The sequence below is a fragment of the Chlamydotis macqueenii genome, chromosome 5 (genome assembly GCF_036417535.1).
Source record: "Chlamydotis macqueenii isolate bChlMac1 chromosome 5, bChlMac1.mat, whole genome shotgun sequence".
Classification (NCBI taxonomy): domain Eukaryota; kingdom Metazoa; phylum Chordata; class Aves; order Otidiformes; family Otididae; genus Chlamydotis; species Chlamydotis macqueenii.
Genome location: NC_141560.1, coordinates 60,730,367 through 60,756,067, shown reverse-complemented (window position 1 = coordinate 60,756,067; position 25,701 = coordinate 60,730,367). Strand labels below are relative to the sequence as shown.

General features: G+C 39.8%; 1 protein-coding gene and 1 non-coding gene across 2 annotated transcripts; both read left to right on the top strand.

Annotated features, from left to right (window-relative positions):
• The first annotated feature begins 9,556 nt into the window (after window positions 1-9,556).
• On the top strand, window positions 9,557-24,838 carry EIF4G2 (eukaryotic translation initiation factor 4 gamma 2). The gene is made up of 23 exons (XM_086749632.1): window positions 9,557-9,666; window positions 12,536-12,583; window positions 14,665-14,775; window positions 14,951-15,016; window positions 15,427-15,552; window positions 15,899-16,001; window positions 16,690-16,821; window positions 16,910-16,976; window positions 17,060-17,211; window positions 17,635-17,745; window positions 18,341-18,424; window positions 18,505-18,603; window positions 18,774-18,915; window positions 19,002-19,162; window positions 19,602-19,715; window positions 20,499-20,624; window positions 20,876-20,980; window positions 21,063-21,278; window positions 21,590-21,848; window positions 22,095-22,299; window positions 22,789-23,000; window positions 23,149-23,270; window positions 23,561-24,838. The coding sequence occupies exons 1-23, from the start codon at window positions 9,557-9,559 to the stop codon at window positions 23,624-23,626; spliced, it is 2,937 nt and encodes a 978-aa protein (XP_086605758.1). The 3' UTR covers window positions 23,627-24,838.
• On the top strand, window positions 19,757-19,915 carry LOC147600604 (small nucleolar RNA SNORD97). Its single transcript, XR_015258855.1, has one exon. It is a non-coding gene; the product is annotated as a small nucleolar RNA SNORD97 (small nucleolar RNA).
• Window positions 24,839-25,701: the final 863 nt, after the last annotated feature.

The following is a 25,701-nucleotide window of genomic DNA, read 5'->3' as shown; positions in this document are numbered from 1 at the left end:
CATGCCACTATTAGCCTAAGTAATATTCAAAGATCTGCTGCCAATCACATAGCAAAGACCATGTCTAATTTGTAAGACTAATTGAAAGGAACAGGTATTTATGAACATACTTACTTACGATAGCCACCGCCTGCAAACAAACCTATGCTGCCAATGTATAACACAATGTATCTTACTTGGCATATTGTGACAATAACAGGTTATTATGGATTTGACATTTTCCAGTGTTTCACACTGCACAAGAAACCAAAATACTTCATGTTCCCAACCAAGATCCAATAATAACTGGTTACTTATGGTTACTCCACTGTGGAAAATGTGAAAGGGAGATGCTCCAGTGAGTATTTATACAGTCCCTGTATGAAGTGTAACTACTCTTTCCTCTTTTTATCTAAATTATACACCAACAAATAGCCAAGAAACTTTCTTAGCAATAAAATTTGATAATAAAATGTATGTTGCACATATATGTAGCTCAAAACATTTTTTTAGTCAGGCCTAATAGCAAAAGTTATCAAGCTAAATGCAGTATAAATTCTACTCACAGCATCATAAGCAAGGCAGTTATGCCACTCTTTCTTAAATTAGATGTCAGTACGGTGTATGCTGCTTTGTGTAGTCTTATCCTCTTCCTTTTTCACCACCCAAACCACAAACCTTGCTTTCACTGTCCATTTCCAAAATTCCTTTCAAAAATTAGTAATTATAAGGCCTGCATAAATCCTGCAACTGAGTAACAAAAAAAAAAGACATTTTGGTGTAAGCATATTTTGTGTACTTCTAGTTACAAATTTTGAGATTTACACTCATTGTCTAAGTAACCATACTTAAAACTGAGGTAAAGCAAGTGTTGTACTCTCTCACCGTGAGTAGGAAATATCCATGCCACCTTCTGTGTTTGTTATCCTCTTAGCCAGGTATACCTCAGGCATACCCTGCCTGTGAGGCAAGAGGTTGTCCTTTAAGTGAATCCCTTTGAATACTCCCTCTATAAAACCAGGTCATAAAAGCAAGAGTCAATATTACAGTAATCTGATGATATTTTTTTTAGAAGGGTTTAATTACAGCTGTTATCTGCAATAGGCTATAACACCATACAGAGGAGATGGCATCATATGAGGCTAGATCATTAACTGACATCAAAAGGAGGACAAGAGTGTTCTCAGTTCTTTTTTTTTCCAGGCAGCCCTAGTTGCATTGGTATGATTTCCACTCAAAAGCGGAGTGACAGCAATTCTGAGAGGGGACAGCAGAACTGACAACTTTGCATCCTGTAAAAGAACAAATGGTTTGAAACATCAGTGCCAGCCCTTTTAAGATCAGCTCTAACAAGACTAAGGAGTGAGACTTCTGACATCAATTTCTATTTTTTACATTCCAGTAAAATTTGTAGCTGCAAAAGCTTCTTTTGAATCCTGAGGTACATTGATTCTGAGATCTTGTTGGCCTAGAGTATAAATACTGAAGCATTGGGGTTTTTCCCCCGTTTTCTGGATAGCTAGCTAAACTCCAAAGAAAACAATGAATGTTTCTTAGTAATATTTACAGGCATTGGAAAAAAAAAAAAAGATTAAATTTCATGAGATATAATAAACAGAGATATAGATTCTGTCTGCCTAAAACATGTAAATCAATGAAATAGCAGTTTGAATAAAGGAAAAATAATTGAATAAAGGAGCAATAATTGACCGATCAAATTTTGCCATACTAACTAGGATGTGTTTTCTGCTAAAATATCCTTGATCTTGAGAAAGACTTGTAACTTGTGCAAGTTCTTCTGCAAAGATTTGTGGAAAGAGACTATTATCAGAATGGAGGAAGTCACTAATGAGTTTACTATATCAGTGACACAAATACCAGATCTTCAAACGCTGTATCTTACTCAGAATTTCTGCAGATCTAGGTAGTCACTGGACATGAACGTGAATTACAATTTCTTTTAAAAGACTTTTTGTTCTTATTTCCATAGAGAAGTGACAACCATCTACAGGATGTATAGAGTTACATTTGCTGTTCTGCTTTCACACAGGTGCTCAAGGTAGGGTAAAGAGGCCACTGAACTAGGTAAGATTGCACTCAAATGTTTAGAGGGTTTATGCAACTTTGATAAGAGAAGCAAAAGGACTTCAGAAGAAGTATCAGAAACATAGCTGCTAGAAGGTAGAGTACATGCCCAGGTGGGTTTGGTTTATTTGCCTGTATTCTATCTAATGTTTCTGTAGCAGTTATGATACAATTTGGGCAGGATGAAGCTTGTTAAAGATAAAATCTGTCTTCTGTAACTTGGCTTCTACAGCCTTGCAACTTTTGCTAACATAATAAAGAAAAAACAGAGAGGAGCACTCTGCACCCAAAGATCGCCTCCAGTCAATTAAAATGGAGTATAACTGTTCTTGTTGTCTTTCTTTGCCTTGCCTCTTCACGTTGCACTGCTGCTAACAATTCAAAGAGTGCTAAGTAATCATCAATCCCTTTAAGTGTAGTCTTCTTAAAGGAAGTATCTTTTCTGTGAGTGACCCTCTTGGCAATGCATTATCTGTAGATACAGTTATGTGTTGAAGAGGAAGAGTATAATGTTCGTTGAATACAGGTAGGAGGATCAATAATCATCCTCTCCATAATATAATGTAGCTTTATACTAGTTCTTCCTCATCTTAGTCAACTGATGTGACTACACCTAGAATCATAGAATCATAGAATCATAGAATCATAGAATGGTTAGGGTTGGAAGGGACCTTCAAAGGTCATCTAGTCCAACCCCCCTGCAAGGAGCAGGGACATCCCTGACTAGGTCAGGTTGCTCAGAGCCTCATCCAGCCTGGCCTTGAACGTTTCCAGAGATGGGGCCTCCACCACCTTTCTGGGCAACCTGTTCCAGTGTTCTATAACTCGCATCGTAAAAATTTTTTTCCTAATTTCTAATCTAAATCTACCTCCCTCTATTTTAAAACCATTACCTCTCATCCTATCGCAACAAGCCCTACTAAACAGCCTTTCCCCATCTTTCTGATAGGCCCCCTTCAGGTACTGGAAGACTGTTATCAGGTCTCCCCAGAGCCTCCTCTTCTCCAGGCTGAACAGCCCCAATTCTCTCAGCCTGTCCTCATAAGAGAGGTGCTCCAGCCCTTTTATCATCTTTGTGGCCCTCCTCTGGACCTTCTCCAACTGGTCCATGTCCTTCTTGTGCTGGGGGCTCCAGAACTGGACACAGTACTCCAGGTGGGGTCTCACCAAGGCAGAGTAGAGGGGGAGAATCACCTCCCTTGACCTGCTGGCCACGCTTCTCTTGATGCAGCCCAGGATGCGGTTGGCCTTCTGGGCCACAAGGGCGCATTGCCTGCTCATGTTAAGCTTCTCATCCACCAGCACTCCCAAGTCCTTCTCCTCAGGGCTGCTCTCAATCCATTCTCCGCCCAGCCTGTATTTGTGCCTGGGATTGCCATGACCCAGGTGCAGGACCTTGCACTTGGCCTGGTTGAACTTCATGAGGTTGGCACGGGCCCACCTCTCCAGCCTGTCCAGGTCCCTCTGGATGGCATCCCTCCCTTCCAGTGTGTCGACGGCACCACACAACTTGGTGTCATCGGCAAACTTGCTGAGGGTGCACGCTATCCCACTATCCATGTCGCCGACAAAGATGTTGAACAGGGCTGGGCCCAGCACGGACCCCTGAGGGACGCCACTCGTGACCAGTCTCCACATGGACATTGAGCCGTTCAGCACCACTCTCTGAGTGCGGCCATCCAGCCAACTCCTTATCCACCGAGTGGTCCGTCCATCAAACCCATGTCTCTCTAGTTTAGAGAGAAGGATGTCGTGCGGGACAGTGTCAAAAGCTTTGCACAGGTCCAGGTAGATGATGTCAGTTGCTCGTCCCTTGTCCACCGATGCCATCACCCCGTCACAGAAGGCCACCAAATTGGTCAGGCACGATCTGCCCTTGGTGAAGCCATGTTGGCTGTCACCAACCACTTCCTTGCTCTCCATGTGCCTTAGCACGGTTTCCAGGAGAATCTGCTCCATGACCTTGCCAGGCACAGAGGTGAGGCTGACCAGCCTGTAGTTACTTGGGTCTTCCTTATTCCCCTTTTTAAAAATTGGGGTTATGTTCCCTCTCTTCCAGTCATCGGGGACCTCACCAGACCACCACGACTTCTCAAATATGATAGCCAGTGGCTTGGCAACTTCATCCACCAGTTCCCTCAGGACCCGCGGATGGATCTCATCAGGACCCATGGACTTGTGCACCTTTAGGTTCCTTAGATGATCCCGAACCTGCTCTTCCAGTACAATGGGCAGTTCTTCATTCTCGCAGTCCCTGTTACCTGTTGCCTACCAAACTTCAATATCTAAGAACAAAAATGAAGTTTACGCTAAATAAGCACAATTTTTTTTTCCACTTTTAGTACACCCAAACACTGTAGCCTACATCACTAATATCTGTGCAGGAGCAATGTACCATTTGTTTTCCCTTTTACAAATGTTGGTGTTACCAAAATAAGCATTTTTTTCTGTACATATTCTACTTGAAATCAATCCCTTACAAGTTCTGATTGCCATGAAAAGTTAAACTGGGAAACATGGCTTAGAGTACTGAAAAAGGAAAAGAGTTTTAGAAAAAGACTCAAAGAATATAGCTATTGTTTCACTTTAAAGGCAGACAGCTTTGGTCCTTATCACCTCTATATGAGGTGAACTGCTTTGTTTAAGTCCTTGGACTTTCCTTAGTGGCTTCTATGTAGGTATACACGGGAAAAGTAATCTTAGTTTTCTTTTTAAATTACCAGTTCATCTGTGCTGTATTTCTAATCAGACAATCTCATTGCTCAAAATTAATTTGGTTTAACTGTTTTTTTAAAAATTTACTTAGAAAGTGCTTTAATAATTTAATTTAAGACACCTAGCTGAAAGTATCCAAGTTCTAATTTCAATTAATCCATAAACTCTGTGCATTTGGACTCATCTTCCAGAGTGTTCTCCTGCTGACACATCCTCAGCCTTGTACTTTTTCTATTTGTCATAGTATTATCATGATTCTGTATCTGTTTGGCTAAAAGACATAATGTGAGTATATTTACAATATGGTTGCTGGAAGCTAAATTAAAGGGGAGCTAGCTAGAAAGGTATTTATTACTTAAGAAAATTAGGACCAAGGAAGAGAAAGACAAGTGTAAGGAACACCAGAAAGCTTTTACCAAGCTAATTGAGGATGGAAATACCCATTGGCAGAAATAATTTTGACATCATTTGTATATGAATATTAAAAAGCTGAGCTCTTTACTGAAGTTTTCTACTGTAGCTTCTAATCTGCAAAGCTGGACAAACCAAACTGTCTCCTTTCATTAGAACAGGCTTTAAACTTAAATTACTGACTCCTGTTTTTCTTAAGTTTTTCCATCAATGTTATTTAGGAAACAACAGTAATAAACCTGTTATTTTCTAACGGAGCTAGATGAAAATCAGAGTTAGTATATTTGAAGCAAGCACTCTATAGCTCTCCTCTAAGCTTATTGAGATAGAAATTTAATCTCCAGAAATTCTGTAATTCAATCCAGTATCATCTCAATCTAGAGATCCAGCTACTCACATCTGAAATAAACATGTGTCTGTGTGCAGAAATGTAAGTTGGATCCACTCTATGTGCAACTTCTGTTTTGCATACCCAGCATGTAAATGCTAAGCTTGAAAGCCTTGCAAAATTAAAATCACTTCAGTAAACCATTTATATTAACCCGAATAACTACCTAGTATGAAATTATGCTTACATGTATTTTTCACTTAAAAACAAAGCAAAAAAAAAAAAAAAAACACAAAAAAAACCAAAAAAAAAAAAAAACCAACCAACCTACATTTCCTTTTTACCAAGGAAATCCACAAAAAAATGCCCCAGTTGGAGATTCTTCTGATGACAGGTATTTTATTAAAAGTATACATGCAGCTTACCTCCCACCCACCCACCCCCCTTTACCTTGCAGTCCTTCATGAGATTGCTCCCCAACTATAATATAGCTATCCCTGCAGCTGCATGTGAGGCTGTTGTCAGGTGCCAACGCCATACTAGCTCAGAACTTGCAAAAGAACTAGGCTTTTCTAATCTCTTCTTTTCAAACCTTCCATTTTTACTCAAAATTGCACAAGAGAGAACCCAGACAAATTAGATCTTGTTATTCAAATACATATCTTTTTACCTTTTGTTAATGATTACTCATTTCCTAAGTTCACTAAACCTGTGAAGCTGGCAAATGGGAAATTATTCTATGCTGCTAAAATGGCTTGTGTTGCCCCAGAGAACTAAGTATGTTCAATCCACAGAACACTTTTAACATTTTTCTGCTTAAGTTTTACTGTATGACATAAAATCATGCTGTATGAAGCCAGAAATATCTACTGGTTAATAAAAGCTAGCTTCAAAATCAGATTTAGATTTTTGGTGGGGTTGGTTGGTTTGTTTGTTTGTTGGGGTTTTTTTTTTTAAATATCTAAGGGTCTTCAGATGTTTGGCCTGATTTAGGTCACATTCTGATAGTGGTTTCTGTTCCCTTCCCTCGTCTCTCTTCCCAGAGTAGGTATAAGCAACAATATGGGTGTGAATGGGAAAAAGCCTCCTTTATGCAATTTCTTTAGAAACCAAACTGATTTCATCAAAATAGGAAAAAATTACATTATTTCAGTTAGTAGCTGCACTTGCTTTAAATGGATTAAGGACTAAAGAATGTCAATATAAAAATACTCTACAAAAATGCAAAACAAAATACTATAAGTAGACTAGATTTAATAATGGGAATAATAGGTCAAACAATGGAAATGCTGTTTATTGTAATCTAATGGTTTAATGTTCTTAAACCTATTTAAAAATACAGATTTGTAATAACATGCTCATATGTACAAGTAATGATCTTTTTATAGTAAGGAAAGGCTTTGAACTTTTCAGAGAGTTAACAAGGGAAAACAAAATTACTTCACTGATTCACAAAAGGTTAACCTGGATTTATAACTATTTGCCTGATTCTCTGTATTTTTGCTTCCTCTTGAAGACTGAAAATGCTAAGCAGCTTTTCCTCACCCTTTTTCTAGCTCAAGTGGACCTTTGATCCCTAAATAACAGAAAATCTGGCCCTTACAGAAACCTACCAGAGTATTAATGCTATGCTTTGTTATTAATAAAAATTACATTAAGAACAACCATTGATAGCTATTATGTGTGAATATTACCTTAAATTGTAAGAAGACATGCTATATTTCTGCCCATGGAAAAGTAAGGCAAACAGAAACGAGTAGTTCTCTACATCCAACAAAAACCCTTTTCTACAAGCAAATAAAAGTATACACATGTTCTGTGGTGTATTTCTAGGGCTTCCTACATACACAAACTGTGACACAGCATTTTCTTCAATGAAAAAATATTTTGATAATAGCAAGTGCAGTATTTTAATAATAGTAAATAATTTCCTATCCACACTTCTGAGTTGATCAATAATATATTTTTATAAAAATAAGAGTAATGCAGTGCAGCTATAGAACACTGATGCTCTTCCAACTCAATAAACTGTAATTTGTGTTCAGATCCAGTAGGCATTTATTAATATGATAAGTATTTCATATAGAAGATGACTGCCACAAAACCTCTTAGGCAGACAGATTACAATGGAAACAAGCCAACACATTTTAAAACTGCTACAAAGATTATTAGTTCTTAAACACCATACAATCAAACCACAGAACTCACTAAGACATGATATTGCAGGGGTCTAAAAGGTGTCAAAATTAGACATTAACATAGAAAATTGAATACTAGTAAGTATAAAAATTACGAATTATAGAAATGCTTTAAGGTAATTCAAAGATGAATTGGCAGTGGTTAGGAGAAAAGCTCTTCTCTTGGCAAATAATAAAAATGATAAATTTTAAAGCTTTCTGACTTTATTGTAAAGCTGCTGCTAGCCAATGTCAGAAACAGAACACTGCAGTACAGCATACTCACTCTGCTGATGCTAAAAAATATGAACAAATCTATCATTTTTAGACGACTAGAGAATGTAAAAGCTTTGCAGCATACATGTTTCACTGAACTAGACCTGCTAAGATGAGAATCACAGTTGGGTTGGGGTTTTGGTTGTTTTTTTTTCCATAAACCATTCTTTGAATACGTATGCAATCTTCCTCTTTGAAAGTTACGATGATTATGCATTAGTACAATTATATCAGCTAAAAATATTCACTGTTCTAAATGCAAGTCTGAAAGCAAAGCAAGCTGTACTGTTGTGGGCATTGCCCCACTTTGCTTAGTTGCCTGTATGAACATTCACTGATGAACTATCAGTATCTCCCATAATTGAGTATTCTAGGCAGTTTTCACTGTCTAATTATAAAGTCATACCCCAAATACTTTTCCAAATTTCTGACAAAGAACACCATAAGAATCCTGTGCAATTGTAACTGGCACACTAATTGTTTTAGTTAAGAAATCTAGCAAGTCTTCAGGGTCTTAAACAGAGAATAAGTAGGGGGGTTTAATTTATTTTTTCAAATATATCTGATGAAGTATAAAGGACTGGTTCTGAGCAGCAGGAAATCCAGGTGCTGAGTTAAGGTACAGGGAACAGCATTTCAGAAGATAACTGGATGAAAGCAAAATCATTGGTTTTATTAGATAGAAGACTCTGAAACCTACTGCAAAGGGTTTTCCAAAGAAAGGGAAAAGAGAAGTAACCTCCCAGTTAATTATAAGTCCACCACTGTTTAAAAGGGTTGGCTTTAGAAGGCTCTTGCCTCAGTGAGTATTGTTAAACCAGCCTCACTAAAGGTCATCTCCATAGACATTTAGAAGTTTGATACCAATAAATACTCTGCAAATTAAAATCCTGTAGAAAACAACCACATAGCCTTCTACATCACTTTCACACCACTCATGCTTATTGTACAAATTAGGCCGATAACTAATATATTAGTGCATTTTTCCAAAAGACAATGCAAACAGTTCTTATAGTAGTGCATCTGCACAGTATAAATGAGTTCGTCATTAAGAGCATTCTGCTTCAGTAGAAGTGCTTTAAAAGTTGTTTAAATTAAAAATATAGGTGTGTTCTTCATTTTGGGTTTGTTTTTTGTTTTCTGGTTTGGTTTTTTTTTGTTGTTTTTGTTTTTTCCCCAGGCCTTTTTTCTACAGTACAGCTCTCCTTGAGACAGACTGCTATCACAAGTAAAGTTATATGAGTACATTTGGTTAAATGTTTGTGCCAGCTGCTTCATTCATGGGATGGGTCAGGAACTATATATACATGGCTTTGGAGAAAAATGAGGCACACTTGAAAAGGCAGGCAGAAAAACTGTTAGGAAAGTAAGAAAGTGCAGGAGGTGATTATGTTGGAGAAATTAGCATGGAGTAAACTAGGGTGTGAATTTTCAGTGAATTAATTACTCAGCAGTAATTCTCTACATGGATGCTTTGGTTCATATTACATGCATATCTATACTACATTAATGGGGCACTCTGCATAAAAACCAACCTAGCCAGATCCACAACCTGTACAGTGATGAGATGCATTATTTACTGGAGATGGTACACTGCCACACTGCTACATCTACCCTGTCATCAGCACTCCGTCTGGAATCTCCACTCAGCAGGGCTCAGCTCTGTAATCACTGCAATGCAACCTACTACACAGGGTAAGTCAAAGTGATTCCAGCTTGGCAATAGGAAGGAAAAACTCAGTTCTGCAAAGCTCCTTTCCCACATTTTGTGGGTTGTTTTAGTAGACAACAGCAGCCAGTCCAGGTTCTGAGCTATGCCAAATGCGCAGCAAGAGGCATTGCTCTTCCTCTCAGGCAGATGCTGCCTCTGTGACAGTGAGTCCTGTTTCTGTGCCGCACAGTCTGCAACACAGTAGGTTCCTCATGACACTTTACAGACAACCCTCCTCCAAATAACCAGTGGCAGTGCACTCAAGTTAGAATTATCCATATCTTCTGCAAGTTCAGAAGAAACAAATCTAGACGAAATACCATGTCAATTGTAAAACATTTTATTGAATTAAAGCATCACTGGTGTTCAGGGCAAGTGGAAGAGAGAAAGGGGGAAATAAAAGGTGGGGGAGGAATTTGGACAATGCACTAAGGTGACTGATGGATGCAAAGTGATACTGAAATTGATAGCTATTCTGTTTGCTAGGGGTTTTTTTGTGTGTGTGGAGTCAAGGGGATAAATAGAAAAAAAAACCTTGAGATAAATTTGTTACTGAATAATCATGTAAACAATTGAGCTGCTACATTCTCAGGCATCAATAATGGTGTATTCCACATTAGTGGAATTTAAGAAGCAGGTGAAATGTATAAAATAGATGGCATTTCACAATCTTTTTTGTCTTCTGTACTACAGTTCATTGCCTTCATCAGTTATACTAGTGCAGCTGGTCTATGAGGCTGACAAATTGTGGCACAGATGTGAAGGAAAGCTATGAGCAGCCAAGCACAGAAACTTCTTAGGTTCCTACCTGCTGAAGCCAGTGTGAGCTATGGAATAGTATATATCTTACTGGTCTTAATATAATGCAGGATTGAGTCCCAAAAAAACCAATCACAGTTTTAAGAAAACAGTGATAATTTGCTGCTATTCTTTTCCCAACCAAATGCTGGGGTTTTTTCTGTTGTTATGGTAATATTGTATTTTATAGTATGCTTTAAAAGAAACAAAAAATGTGATACTTCAGTCTATCAATATGTACCTACCATGTTTTGCAGGTTTTCTATTCTCTTATCCCCTTCCTCCCCTGTCCCTCCCCTAAATGATAAATTCTCCTTAATTTTCACTTGTGGAGTCTCTGCCCTAAACAGTGTTGGAATGCTTATGCTGGAAACACTGCATGAGAATATTCTGCCATCCAATGCAGAATAAAATTATTCTTCTTCTTCTCACTTTAGTTTTTAAGATTTGCAAGTATTTTTATTACTATTTTTACTCTCAGAATGTTTATTTCAATAACATTAACTGGTTCTAATATTGGTTTAAATCTTGTTGGCTTTGCTGGTGCCTCTAGGCCCACTGACCCCTTCTTTCAAACTGAATTACATTGATTTCAACTGAGTTCTTCACAGTTCTGTTCTTGCAGATCCACATGCGAGGTCCAAGCTCTTGCAGTAATATGACTATCGGTAAATGCAGGGAAGTATCATTATACAAAATTCTGGTATGACAAGTACCTGCCACAGCTATGTTCAACCTTATGCAACATGTACATGCCCAAAACTTACTTTCAGGTAGTTTATTTAAGATTTTCTGTAACACAATCTGATAGGTAAACTGTCTTTAATGCTTATTGGTATGAGATGGGGAAATCTATCTTGAACAAACTTCATCTCAGACAAGATGCGATGTAAGAACTCCTGCATGACAGCACCCTTTAGGCCTGATACAACCCTTGGGACATTGTGGCACATGGTCTTGAAAGTATGAGGTTGGCTCTGGGAAACCGGAAGTTCTGCAATATCATTTGTTTGGACTTGCCGTCTATACAGTTCAAGAGTTATTACATGTATCACTTTCTCCCAGTCATCTGAACTATGAGTCACACAAACCGAAAGCGGAAGGTGTATGTGCGAGCAAAGCAGATGTGGATGTTTGTGGGGTTTATCAGGTTTACTTAGCTCATTTTCTGTCCTGCCCCATCTATGGCAAGTAAGTTCAAATCTTTGGCATGTCTAGGTAGCTGCTACCTCAGCGACAATCTGGGACTGAGACATGACTGTTAAAGGATAAAACACTGGTAAGTTTCTGGAAGTTTCCCAGGACTCAAACTTCCACCTACAACTATAAGCCTGGCCATCTTTGTTTTGTTTAACTGAGCAGGACCAAAAAAAACCAAACCCCACCAGCTGTGTGCTCAGTACAGCAAATATATTAAAATGTCTCTCAAGAATCCTTGTTGTCCCTGGTTTGCCTGCAGGACACTCTGCCACAGACAGGCCAATTAATAGCTAAAAGCACATGCAAAGATAGAAATAGTTTCCAAACCCAGAACGCAAACCTGAAATTGGATCCATACAGACAGGGTCCTGGAACTCAAATGGCAAGTCTCCTCTTTCAAATCCGATTGCAAGCTCAGGACCACAGTCTATAATCAGCTAATTTTTGACCTCAACCAAATTTGAAATGTGTCTGACTGAAGGGAAATTTATGCTTAAATAAATTTATTAAATAAAAAATCCTTATGAGAATACATATATATTAAACTATCCTTCATGAAGGTGACAGAATCGACTGTAACTCACACTCTAGGCTTTTAGAACTGGAGCTCTGTAATGGTTGAAGCACTGGAGCAAACTGCGAAGAAAAGAGGCACCCAAGCTGCTGCCATTAACTGGGTACGCCACTTGCGCAAATTTCCCTTCCCTCCTAGGCTCTACCGCCAACCATGTAGCGTAACGGCTTTCTCGAATACGGATGCTGCACTGCGGAAATGGCACAGTTCAACCAAACTTCATCTGTCCTCCTCCCACTTCAACATTAAAGCCACCCCCGCTCTCGGTTATGATTGGCAAGACGGGCGGAGCCCTTCGCGGCGATTGGCGACTGCTGGAGGGAGGTGGGGTAGGTTGCGTGAAGGGTAATAAAGTTAGTGGGGCTGCCCTGCTGGGCTTTAGACGCGGCAGCGAGTCCGCTGTCTATGGAGGCGTTGGAGGGAGGTGCTGGGCCGTTGCTGCTGCTGCTGCGGTGACTCGGGGACTCGCCCTGTCTCGCGCGCTCCCCCCTTCCCCTCCCCAGCCCCGGTCCCCGGCTCCCTTCCCCTTCCCCCCCTTCTCTTGCCTTTTCCCCTGCCCTTGGTAGCCGCCGGGACCCGGGGAAGCTGACAAGGCCTTAGGGAAGGTGAGAAATGCGGGAATGGCGGGAGAGTGATTTGGGCCTGGGAGGGAACTGGTAGTGCTGCGGCTGCCGCTTAAAATGGCGGCTGCCCGAAGTGGCCGCCATTTTCTCGTCGGCTTCTCGCTTTTTTTCTGCACAAAATGGCGGATCGGGTAGATGGCCGCCCTTCTTGTCTGCTTTCGGGTTATCGTCGGCGCTAAGCGAAGTGGTAGAGGGAGACGGCAGCCCCCGCTAGGTGCGGTAGGGACGCTGAACGGAAGCGTGTGAGGTTAGAGCCGCATATCTGCAGCGAGGGAAATGGGGTCGAGTAGTGCCTGTTCGCAGCTCTGCGCGTCAGGGGGACTGCAGGATCCTCATTTCCAGCTGCGGTCTCTGGGGGCTCCGGGTGCCCGAGAGGTTTGCCCTTGGAGAGGGGTAGCCTTGATGCACATCACGGGCTGCGGTCTTTGGAGCTTTTAGGATCCGCATTGCCCGGAGGCGGTGGCGGGGATTTTCGCTGAGGGCGAGAGGTTTTTTGGTCGTGTCCCCCCCCCCTTCTTGTCTCTCTGTATTAATTTACTGCTGTTTCCGCCCCTCGTGGAGGGGAAAGTGGACTGCCGAGAAGCCGTGTCTGTCGGCAGGAGTCTCTCCCATGTTTCCTGTCCAGGCTTGGGCGGCGAGTAAAGTGAAGGCGCTGCTGGGGTGAGGGTGGTGATGCGGCGGCGGGGGGGCGATACCGATTGCTTTCCTGTCACTTTCCAGACCGGGGCGGGTGCCGCGAGTGAAGGGCGCCGTTTTCCGCAGGCGGCGAAGGAGCGGAGCCTCCTCGCAGAGAACAAAGAACCTGGCGGCGCTTGAGCCTGGAAACGGGCGGCGCCCGGTGGGGGAAGGGGAGGCGGCTCGGTGCGCCTGGAGCCGCAGGCTCCATGTGGCAGGGTAGCGCCTGCCTCCTGCGGGGGGCGCCCCTCCTGCTCCCGCATCCCTTTTGTTCGGCGGCGGCCATGTTGGGAGCCGTTCCTCGTGCCCGCGCGGGCTCCGCCGCCTTAACGGGGAGAGTTGCTTCTGTTCGGCGTTTCTCAGGCTGGCTTTCCGAGGAGGTGACTGTGTGCTCAGAACTACGATGTCCCAGAGTGGATCTGTGATGGATCTCAAAATGCCTCTAGGTTTTTTGTTTTTTTAAGTGCTCCATACGCATTTCTATCCCATGTTAGCTTTCTGCTATGTGAGCAGTGCAATGGAATCTTTCTTCCTGCTGCTGTCTTGCAAGCTAAAATTTAAGTGGGAAGGGCCGATATTATTTCATTATTTAGTAACTTAGTTGGCCGTTAGGACTTGGATATAGAACGCATTTCTCTTACTACATGAAGTGTGCATCTTGTGATCTGGTACTTTTTGAAACTTGACTTCTTTGTCTTGCTGTAATTAATCATAGTTTGTAAGACACATAGCTGGAGGATTCATGCAATTATGCTGTACTAGTAGGAAGAAGGACCCTACACCTTATGTGGTTTGGTGGTTTTTTGTTGGTTTTTTTTTTTCCCTGCAGATGGTCTTGGGGATTGACAGGGTGAATTTGAGACTCTTCTTAGTCCATTATTTTCTTACCTCTCCTCCCCCATCCCCATTGGAAAACGTGACTGTAATGATGAAATTTGCTTGTCTCTTTTAGTATCTTGAGTATTGCATAAATAAGAGTTTTCTTTCTTTTACGAAGTCTGGTGTTTGAGAGTTTCTGTTCTCTAGCAAACGTTTATACTTTTATTGTAAGTTAGATAACTATGTCTGCTAGGAAAACAACTATAATATGAATGCTTGATTTGTCTTTCTAGGTTTTGTTTTTCCCCACTCCGTCAACTTAATTTTATTCTTTTGAAGATTCTTCGTTGTCAAGCCGCCAAAGTGGAGAGTGCGATTGCAGAAGGGGGTGCTTCTCGTTTCAGGTACTAATGTTTTGGGGTTTTTTTTGTGATGTGTGTTTTGGTTTTGTCTGAACTCTTGGCAGTGGAAACTGTCATTTGAGGAGAATTTAAACTTCTGTTTTTACCAAAACTGACATGTAATTGAAAGCACTGGGATTTTGAACTTACACAAGATTACATGGCTGTTTTTTAACAGTGCTTCTTCAGGCGGAGGAGGTGGTAGGGGTGCACCTCAGCACTATCCCAAGACTGCCAGCAACAGGTATGTCATCTTGATTTTCGATGTGGCTTGATTTTAGAGGTGGAGAATACTTGATGGTGAATACTGAGTTGAAAATAGAGTATCTTGAAAGTTGTACAAGGAATACCTACTGAGTTCATGACATGTTAATGTCCTCTGGTTTCTGTCAGGATAGCATATAGTCTGTTAAAAGTGTGTGTCATGACGTGTGTAGGATTTTTCATGCATTTAGAAGATTTTCTTGGGTGTCTCTTTCTTAATTTTTAAGAGAATACTTTACTGTGCAGCAGATGTTGCAGTGTTGATAGGCATAAGTGCATGCTTTTAACAAAGCTAGTAACAGAATTAGCCTAAGTAAGGCAATCCTGAAAGGTTAAAGTGCCAGTTCTTGAAATTGTTTGTTTAAAAATCATATTCTTAAAAACTTACAGCGAGTTCCTGGGGAAAACCCCAGGGCAAAACGCTCAGAAATGGATTCCTTCACGAAGCACTAGACGAGATGACGACTCCGCAAACGACAAAGAACGACATGATGCAATCTTCAGGAAAGTAAGAGGGTAAGTTATTGGTAGGATTATTTTTTCTTCAGTGATATGTGTTTCTAATGGAGAAAAGGAAAGCCTGCAGATATTGAGTTCTGTGGGGAGTGTGTGTGGGGGTGTGGTGTCCTTTGAAAGGAATGAGGCAGAAACTGAGAGGCCAGCGGTAGCAAACACTTGACAAGTAATTTTTATGAGAGGGTTAGTATTTTCAATAATACTTTACATTCCAGTTGAATGGAAAAACTCACTTTCAGTCTCTGTTTATTAGCCGTAAGTAAAGGTAAACTTGGATGTAAAATTACTTGTAGCATACTTACAAGATCTGTAAGCTGGATTTTTTGTTTTGTTTGTTCCTCTTTAGCATACTAAATAAGCTTACTCCTGAAAAGTTTGACAAGCTATGCCTTGAGCTCCTCAATGTGGGTGTAGAATCTAAGCTCATCCTTAAAGGGGTCATACTGCTGGTAAGCTGGCTGTACTTAACTTTAACTACAGTTTTCTTGCATGTTACAAATAGAGATTAGCCTTGTTACTTCCGTATCCCATCAAAACCAGCTAATGTGGTGTTTGATAATCCAGGCCTACAGTAATGTCATTCCTGTTTTTTATGTGAAAAGGATATACTGGGGAGGAAGTAGACTTAATGCCCTAACTTGGTTTTTGAAGTCTGAAGAATCACTAAATGTGACTGGGGATTTTTTTTTTGTTTGCTAACTACCATCTTGCATTATAAAACAATCTTACTTCCCTGGCCCCTCCACTTCCTCTTTTCCTGAAGAACAAGTGTGGTGATCTTGGAAAAGCCTCTTGGTACACTGATTTTTAAGTGTCGTGTCACTTTGTTTTATCTAAGATCAGGTTGGCGATACTAACTTTGATGTTCTGATGATAAACTTAAGATCTGTCCCATTTGTTTGCTAAGGATTATAGAAGGTCTTTGGTAGCATAGAGTAGGCCTTTTCTTTTGCTTCAGCATCAAGATTAGTGTTAAAAAAATCCATTATTTCTGTATGTTCTAATGAAGTAGCAAAAAATAATTGGATATTCTAGATTACATAGAATGGTAGTATTCCATTGTGTGTCTTACAACTCACTTTCCTAATAATGTGTGCATCCTACTACATCTACATTACTGAAAATAAATTCATTTAGATTGTAGACAAAGCCCTTGAAGAGCCCAAGTATAGCTCACTGTATGCTCAACTATGTCTGCGGCTGGCAGAAGATGCACCCAACTTTGATGGCCCATCAGCAGAGAGTCATCCAGGACAGAAGCAAAGCACAGTGAGTATATCTCAATCTGGAATGGTAAGTTTTGCTAGCGTGTATAGTTGCACTGATTAGCTTAATTATTTACTTTGTTCTTTTTTAGACATTCAGACGCCTCCTAATATCTAAACTTCAAGATGAATTTGAAAACCGAACCAGAAATGTTGATAGTAAGCTTTAAAACCACTTTAATACAGAATTTATTTATCTTTTCTTTCAACAGCCATGTTAAACAGGCTTCTTTCTTTTGCAGTCTATGATAAGCATGATGGTCCCCTCCTCCCTGAGGAGGAGGAACAGAGAGCCATTGCCAAGATCAAGATGCTGGGGAACATCAAATTCATTGGAGAACTTGGCAAGCTTGATCTTATTCATGAATCTATCCTTCATAAGTGCATCAAAACAGTGAGTGTTTGAATTGGGTTGGGGCTAAGAGCAAAATAGGACTTCTAAACTGAAAAAACAAATGTTCACGCTGCTTTGGGAATCTTAGAGTATAAAATACCACAAATGTTTCCTGTTAATTATACTGTTTGAAATAAACAGTCTTCTGGTGTGATTAAAAGTAAAATTTGCTTTATTCAAAGCCATGGGAATTGACTCCCAAGTGAAGATGTAGTTTGACCTAAACAGAAGTACCACAGGTACTTTAAAGTAAGTTCACTTAAGGATAAGTACTTCAATTAGCAATTCTTAAACTAGTTTTTGAGTCCATTTGTCTTCAGAGCAAGATGAAATGTTTTCTGCCTGTGCCTGTATATAAAGGTGGCACTTAAAAATGACAATTTATAATATGTTGAAATACCTAATTCCCCTTTACTATTTTAGCTTTTGGAAAAGAAGAAGAGAGTCCAACTCAAAGATATGGGGGAGGATTTGGAGTGCCTCTGTCAGATAATGAGGACAGTGGGACCTAGATTAGACCATGCAAAAGCCAAGGTATGTGCATATCCACTGCAGTCATTAAACTAGGTAAATTCTATGACTAATGCTTTAATTGCCTGAACCGCCTATATTCAATATTTTTTTTTCATAAATAAAAGCTTGAGGTCTGACTTAGAGAGCAAAAGTGCCAACTATTACTCCTATATCAAATCTCTTGATAGCAACATGAGCCAGTCTGAAATGGTGTTAAATGCCTTTCCAGAATGCCGTTAGGGTTATTAGGAAGTCATAAAAGCAAGAATGTTTTATTTCTAAATGCTGCTTGAAAAGATTATGTGAGGAACTGTACTCAGAACATAAATATATCTGTCAGATCACCTAGTTTGGACCTAGACTTGAGAGTTCTGAATGTAAAGATGTCATAGTGATGAGAGTTTTGGCAGGTTTTCACTTTTGACTCAGATAAGGTATCTTGATTGATTAACTTTCCTGAAGTTCTTCTGCTATTGAGGAGATAGAGGTGGCAGGAAAGGGCAGTCTGTTTTATTATTTGATCTTGGATATCTTCAATGTGGTCACCTTTTGTGAAAATACTCAAGACATTGGTCATATTAATGCTCGACTTGTGATGTCATTTTTATTCCTCTAGTCCTTAATGGATCAGTACTTTGCCCGTATGCGCTCCTTGATGTCAAGTAAGGAATTGCCAGCAAGGATTCGTTTCCTGCTGCAGGTATGATAAAATGGCTTCCTGTTTCCTTTTTCTTGCGAAGTTGTCTGGAATCCTTTCCTAGTAATTTGTTATGTTCCAAGGATACTGTGGAGTTGAGAGAACACAACTGGGTTCCTCGCAAAGCTTTTCTTGACAATGGACCAAAGACTATCAATCAGATCCGTCAAGATGCAGTAAAAGTAAGTGTTGCATGTAAAGGCTTTTGCTTAAGTGTTAAAGTGAATCCTTAGGCTGTTTACTCCTAGTCACAAAACTTATGAGATGGACTTTTATAGGTCAGGGCTAGAAACTTTACTTTCTCAGGGACTGTTACTCCAAACTGACCAAAACTAAAATTCCTATTTTAAAGGATCTGGGAGTTTTTATTCCTGCTCCTATGTCTCAAGGGATGAGAAGCGACTTCTTTCTGGAGGGACCCTTTATGCCACCCAGGATGAAACTTGACAGGGATCCACTCGGAGGGCTTGCTGATATGTTTGGACAAATGCCAGGTACGTGGAAACAGCAAGGCTGCTGCGATTATTGTAGTTGTACAGTATTTAAGAAGAACAAAAATTCTTTTGTCTCTTTAATACAGGTAGTGGAATTGGTACTGGTCCAGGGGTTATTCAGGATAGATTTTCACCCACCATGGGACGTCATCGTTCAAACCAACTTTTCAATGGCCATGGGGGACACCTCATGCCTTCTGCTCAATCCCAGTTTGGAGAACTAGGCAAATCCTTTCTGAAAAGTCAGGTAAGGAAGATGTTGGTCACAGGGTGACTTCAGCATGTTTAGAAGCTCTTCTATAGATGCGTATGTTACGGATTATAGATTGTTTATGTTGAAAGACTTCCTCAGATTTGATTCTGATAAGAACTGATGCTCAGCTGATACAAAAAATTCTAAACCACTTCTTAAATTGTGTAAGAGATGAAAGGAATACACTTTTTTTTTTTTTTAAACTGCAGGAAAAGGTGCATGTGGCTTTGGTGGGTCAGAATGGTGTGTTTTATTTAAAAGATAGCTCTGTTTTTAGGGATAGATGCTACTCTCCCACCACCCCTGCTCCTTCTTTCTCCGTTCCTGGCAAATAGAATCTTTATTCCTCTGGTCCCTCTGGTACTACTTACCATGTGATGTACACCACTCCATCATCTGCACTTCTTTCTCTATATCTCCCTTTCTGAAATAGGGGCAAAGCCAGCTCTACCATAACCAGAATCAGGGACTCTTATCCCAGCAACAAGGACAGTCGAAGGATATGCCACCTCGGTTTTCTAAGAAAGGACAGCTTAATGCAGATGAGGTACATTACATGCCTACATTACTTAAAGCCTATTCTAAATATTGCCCAATGATTATAGCAAGACGCGTTATTATGAGGACTAATGCTGGAACTCCTTTCTCCTTCTCCTCCTCCTTCTTTGTCCCTTCCTTTTTCACCTTATCCCTCACTTTCCTTAGGGTATCCAGCATCCTATGAGCAAGCCTGAGATATGAGGGCAATTTTTTGGGATGTCCCTCCCTTCCTGTCACACCTCCCCAAGAACACTACTCTGACATCAGTTCCCATGCATCATATTGATAACAATACATTTAATTAAAACTTAAGAAAATCTTGATCTTCAGAAACCCTGAAGTGCTGGACCAGGCTAAATTTAAAAAATTTTTTTAAGAACTGGCTGATAGGCAAAATGTCAAATGCAGAGTAAACTGCATTATTTTGAGTATTAACCAGACTTGTATCCTGATTTCTGAGCAATTGGTGGAGTTTCATCTCGGCTGTAAAATACATCAGCAAACACGCGAAGTATATTCTTGGGTCTCTAACATACTGCATCTAAAAGAAGTAAATACAGATCTTGCTACCAGTGGCGCTAAATACCAGTAACTTGCAGCAAGTTGTGATTCATCGAGTTGTGCTTTTGGGGGAATTTCTATAGACATGTGGCTGAATCTGTATTTGAGTGTTAACACTACAGAAATGGAAAAGTCACGCTTCAGTTGGTGTGAGTCCATGGCTGTATATTCTTGGTTAGAATACTTGAAACAGTTTGCTTTTTTTTTTTTTTGACTTAATTGTTTACAGATTAGCCTGAGACCTGCTCAGTCTTTTCTAATGAATAAAAACCAAGTGCCAAAGCTTCAGCCCCAGATAACTATGATTCCTCCCAGTGCTCAACCACCACGCACTCAGACACCACCTTTGGGACAGGTAAATATACAAATTACTGTGTATTGTTGGCTATGCTTAGTTTCTTCATACATGTAAGACTTAGACCAATTTCTGATACGGGAAGAGAAAGAAGTCTTTAATTGCATAAAGCAGGATAGACAAAAAGTGTATGGTAAAAATCTAATTTGACTTTCATTTGCCTTTGTACATATTTAGTGTTCCTAAAATTGATAAAAATGTAGGTAGAGGTTCTGCAAAAAAAAACCCCAAATTCTGTAATCTCTTTTCAGCCTCCTCAGCTTGGTCTTAAAACAAATCCACCACTTATACAAGAAAAGCCTGCAAAGACCACCAAGAAACCACCTCCTTCGAAAGAAGAGCTGCTTAAACAAACTGTAAGTTAAGTATGCAATGGTGATTCTTGAAGCCTTGTATATGCTTTTCAAAAATGAATGTTTAACTTTTTTTTTTCTCTAGGAAGCTGTTGTGACTGAGTATCTGAACAATGGAAATGCTAATGATGCTGTCAGTACTGTGAGAGAAATGAGAGCTCCAAAACACTTCATTCCCGAGATGTTAAGCAAAGTAATTATTCAATCCTTAGATAGGTCGGATGAAGACAAAGAGAAAGCAAGTACATTGATCAGCTTGCTCAAGCAGGAGGGAATAGCCACAAGTGACAACTTTATGCAGGTACTGCAATCTAGGCTCACAGTTCTTGTTGCTTGGCTGTTCGTGATGTTTAGCTTACATAAAGGCAGCATGGAAACTTCTTTTTAAAGTCCTGTTGATCTGAGGAGGTAAAAATAATGTATAAACCTGTGAGGGGCATAAGTAGTGATAAAAGGAAGAAATGTAGGTACAGGATTTCATGAACTGGAAATCAGGAACCTCTTGGCAGGTGATGCAGTGCCGGAAAAAAAAAACCATGAGGCTCCTGTAGAGTAAGAGTATGAGAATAAATAACTTGTAACTTCAACTTCTGTGTGTTTACTCTTCTTTAGGCATTCCTGAATGTATTGGACCAGTGCCCCAAACTGGAGGTGGACATCCCATTGGTGAAATCCTACTTAGCACAGTTTGCAGCCCGTGCCATTATTTCGGAGCTGGTGAGCGTTTCTGAACTGGCTCAACCACTGGAAAGTGGCACCCATTTCCCTCTCTTCCTGCTTTGCCTTCAGCAGTTAGCTAAGTTACAAGATCGTGAATGGCTAACAGAGTTGTTCCAACAAAGCAAAGTGAATATGCAGAAAATGTTACCAGGTAAGAGGTATCACGTAGGTTTTTATGACACCACACGTTAGCGTATGCAAGATGCTTTCTCCTAGTTTTTGGTTGTTTTGTTTTTTTTTTTTTACACCAGAGTAAAATAATGTACAGAATTAATTTGATGCAATCAACTGTTAGTTTCTTCAGAATTGTTTCTTATGAGGTGGTTAGACCTGTGAACCATTGACAGCTTTTGCTTAGCACCAGCACTTAAGTGTGTCTGTCTCCTTTACTTGTCAGAAATTGACCAGAACAAGGACCGCATGCTGGAGATCTTAGAAGGCAAGGGGCTTAGCTTCTTGTTCCCACTTCTGAAACTGGAGAAGGAACTGCTAAAGCAAATAAAATCTGATCCATCCCCTCAAGCCATCTATAAGTGGATTAAAGATAACATTTCACCCAAACTTCACATAGATAAGGGATTTGTGAATATATTGATGACCAGGTGAGATGTTACCTTAATGTAGGTTAGGCACACTTTGTTAAGCTACTAGTAGGTCACTAACTCTGTAAAGACTAACATGTAGCTCTGTGCAGGAAAGGGTAGAGTGCATGGGGAGGGGGATATATTGCTCTGAGTGACCCTTATCTGTATTAAACACCCTTTGTGTTTGAGAGGAAAAGTAAGTCTTCAGGCTTGCATCAGTATGAAGTGTTGCTTTTGCTTGGGAAGAAGTCTATACCTGTTTGTTTTTTTCTAAAATGCTTCAGAACCATAACAGAAGCAAAACTGGCATTTTCATGGTGCAGTCAACCACAATACTAACCCACTGCAAGTGCCTAACTTGTGATACAAGCAGGATGGTATTTTTAGTAAAAGCTAGCAAACTGAACTTGAAAGTAACTGTCTTCTTACTGGTTTAGAGCATAAAATACAACTACTATATCTTACTTTACAGAACTTCACTCTTTTTTTTTTTTTTCTTTCCTTCAGTTTCTTGCAGTATATTTCTAGTGAAGTAAATCCACCTAGTGACGAATCGGATTCTTCATCTGCTCCATCTAAAGAGCAGCTAGAGCAGGAAAAACAACTGCTTCTTTCCTTCAAGCCAGTAATGCAGAAGTTCCTCCATGACCATGTTGATCTGCAAGTGAGTGCTTTATATGCACTCCAGGTGCACTGCTACAACAATAACTTTCCAAAAGGTATGTGCATTAAAGTGTTCTCCAAAATTTAACGTATCTCCTTGCTTGTGTCTTGTGTACGGCTTTAAGACTTGTCACTATATTTCTTATATCCAAGTAAGCTGTTCAGAAGGTTAAACCTAAAAAAAAATTAAATTTACTTCTATAGGCATGTTACTGCGCTTCTTTGTTCATTTCTATGATATGGAGATCATTGAAGAAGAAGCCTTCTTGGCATGGAAAGAAGATATTACTCAAGAGTTTCCAGGGAAAGGCAAAGCTTTATTCCAGGTAAATTTGCTAATATTAGATATGTCTTCTGTGATCTTGCTGCACTGGAGTGTTTAAGAACCCTTTCAAACAGTGTTAAGATTTGTTAAGATGTAGAAACTTGATGGAGTATTTCACTAGGAAGGAGTAAGGCAAGATGATCCAAATCTTTCTTTATTAAAGACCTGCATTTAGTGTGAAGTGTGGATGAAAAATTTTAAAAGTAATTTGGGGATAAAAGTAGTGCTCTGCAGAAGTACATAGTGGGGAAATTACTTCTACTCCCTTAAACCAATTTTATGTAACTGCAGGTAAACCAATGGCTAACCTGGCTGGAAACTGCTGAAGAAGAAGAATCTGAAGAAGAAGCTGACTAAAGAACCAGCCAAAGCCTTAAATTGTGCAAACATACTGTTGCTATGATGTAACTGCGTTTGACCTAACCACTGCGAAAATTCATTCCGCTGTAATGTTTCACAATATTTAATGCAGAGGTATGTCAGTAGGATATTCTCTGCAAAAGGTTTTTGTAGTGTGTCTTAATAGTCTACAATAAAAATATTTCAAAGTATCTTTAGTGTTTAGATAACAGTGTATTAGCAGCATGCAATAATTACATCCTAAGTTCTTGAGCAGAAGCAGTCTGTTGCAAGGGTCTTTGCTGCCAGTTATCATAGGCTGTTTTTAAGTTAGGAAACTGAATAGCAACACTGAATACTGTAGAAATGCACTTTGCTCAGTGTAATACTTGAGTTGTTGCAATATTTGATTATCCATTTGGTTGTTACAGAGAATCCTTAACTGTAATCGATGGTTGTTGCCGTAATAGTATATTGCCTGTATTTCTACCTCTAGTAATGGGCTTTATGTGCTAGGTTTTAATATCCTTGAGCCTGGGCAAGTGCTTAAGTCTTTTAAAAAGAAACAGTTTACTTGCACAAAAATTGATCAGCTGAAGAGATGATATAATGCCCTTAGGAGAGGTTTTTGTGGGTGTGGAACATGACATGGTAAGAAATTGGAATTGGTCCCTCTCTTATAGTACTGAAATGAAGTCTACTTAATTTATCAAGACATGTTCATGCCCTGATTTTATATACTTGTCTCTATCAATAAACATTGTGATACTTGACTTCTTTCTGAATGTCTCCCAGCAGAAAAGCTTTTATTGGTAACTAGTTTACTTTTATGGAAGGAAACATCAGTGGGAGTTGACTGAAACTGGGACCGTCTTTAAGATTCTTTTTGTAGTAATTGTCTTAACATGCAAATAAATTCTAAATAAGGTCACAGACAAGATTAGACACTACAGATTTGCTATGACAGGAGGAAAGTTAAGGAGTTCTGCTGAAGAAATGGTAGGAGTTTTGCCTTGTGGCCCAGTGTATGCTTCATCAGTGAGTATGTGCTTTTTAACTTGCTAATACTTTGAACAGGTCAATGCATGTCTTTTAATCAAGTGGTACTATTAGCTGCTTGTTTCTGAAATCAAATTGGCAGAAAAACCCCATAAAACAGTTTAATGATATTGCATTGTACAGACTTGAGATGTCATCTATTAAATACTCAAAATACCTTACTTCCTAGAACCTTGTCCCTAGTGAAATTTTTTTTTATCCTTACTGATATGCAAACTAACTATTGAAAGGTGATGTATATGTAATGGCAAAACAGTCATCTGTCCTTGAATGGAACTTGTTTTTGCCAGTGCTGGAAGTGCTTTAGACTATGCACTGTCTTTTCCATTGTGGGACATCAAGAAGTTGAACACAGGAATACTACTTGAGATAGTAAAAGGGCTTGTTTTGAGGGGAGGGATAGATTGCATTTGGGTCTTGTTCTCTAAATTTGCTGGCAACTTGCTGTGAAAGGCAGGTTTCTTAACCTCCAGTTAAAACTAATGAGTGGCATCTTCTGTACTTCTAAGTTAGAGTCCTTCAGTGGGTTTCTTCAGATGCCTCAGTAACTTGCTGTAAAATGTGTAGCCCAGTAAATCAAGTTACTGTGCCTCTCTAAACCAAATTATGTTCTTCAAGGGTATTTAACGTGAATTGCTAGCAGAAATTCTGTGACGCTTAAAGACTGTTTCCATGTTTCAGAAAAATGTGGCATATCTAGCCATGAACAGGAGAGCAGGATATTTCTCTGGATTCTAGCTCAATTAAGAGAGAAAGGAAAGCATTAACTATACTTGAACAGCTTGAGGTTGGGAGCTGGCTGTTATTGATGTAGCTGCAACTTCAGTGTTAGTGACATCACAGGGCATCCAAAAAAAGTTCATAAAGGTATGTTTTCCATTTCCAAAGCTTTCCATTGCTTCAAAAATAGCTGCATGGAAAAACTTTGCTATCTAGTAAAATACAAACCAGTTACAGTATCTCCCTGGATCTGTTCCGATCCAGGTATAACAGAATAAGCTTCACTTTTAGATGACCAAGAATTTTCTGGAACA

What these genes read in the sequence shown, in the direction of transcription:
- EIF4G2 (XM_086749632.1), top strand. Translation starts at nt 9,557, where the DNA reads ATGGTACACTGCCACACTGCTACATCTACCCTGTCATCAGCACTCCGT. An exon ending in TCCGTCAAGATGCAGTAAAA is followed by an intron (nt 18,604 to 18,773) that starts GTAAGTGTTGCA and finishes CCTATTTTAAAG; the next exon opens with GATCTGGGAGTTTTTATTCC. An exon ending in AAGAGCTGCTTAAACAAACT is followed by an intron (nt 20,981 to 21,062) that starts GTAAGTTAAGTA and finishes TTTTTTCTCTAG; the next exon opens with GAAGCTGTTGTGACTGAGTA.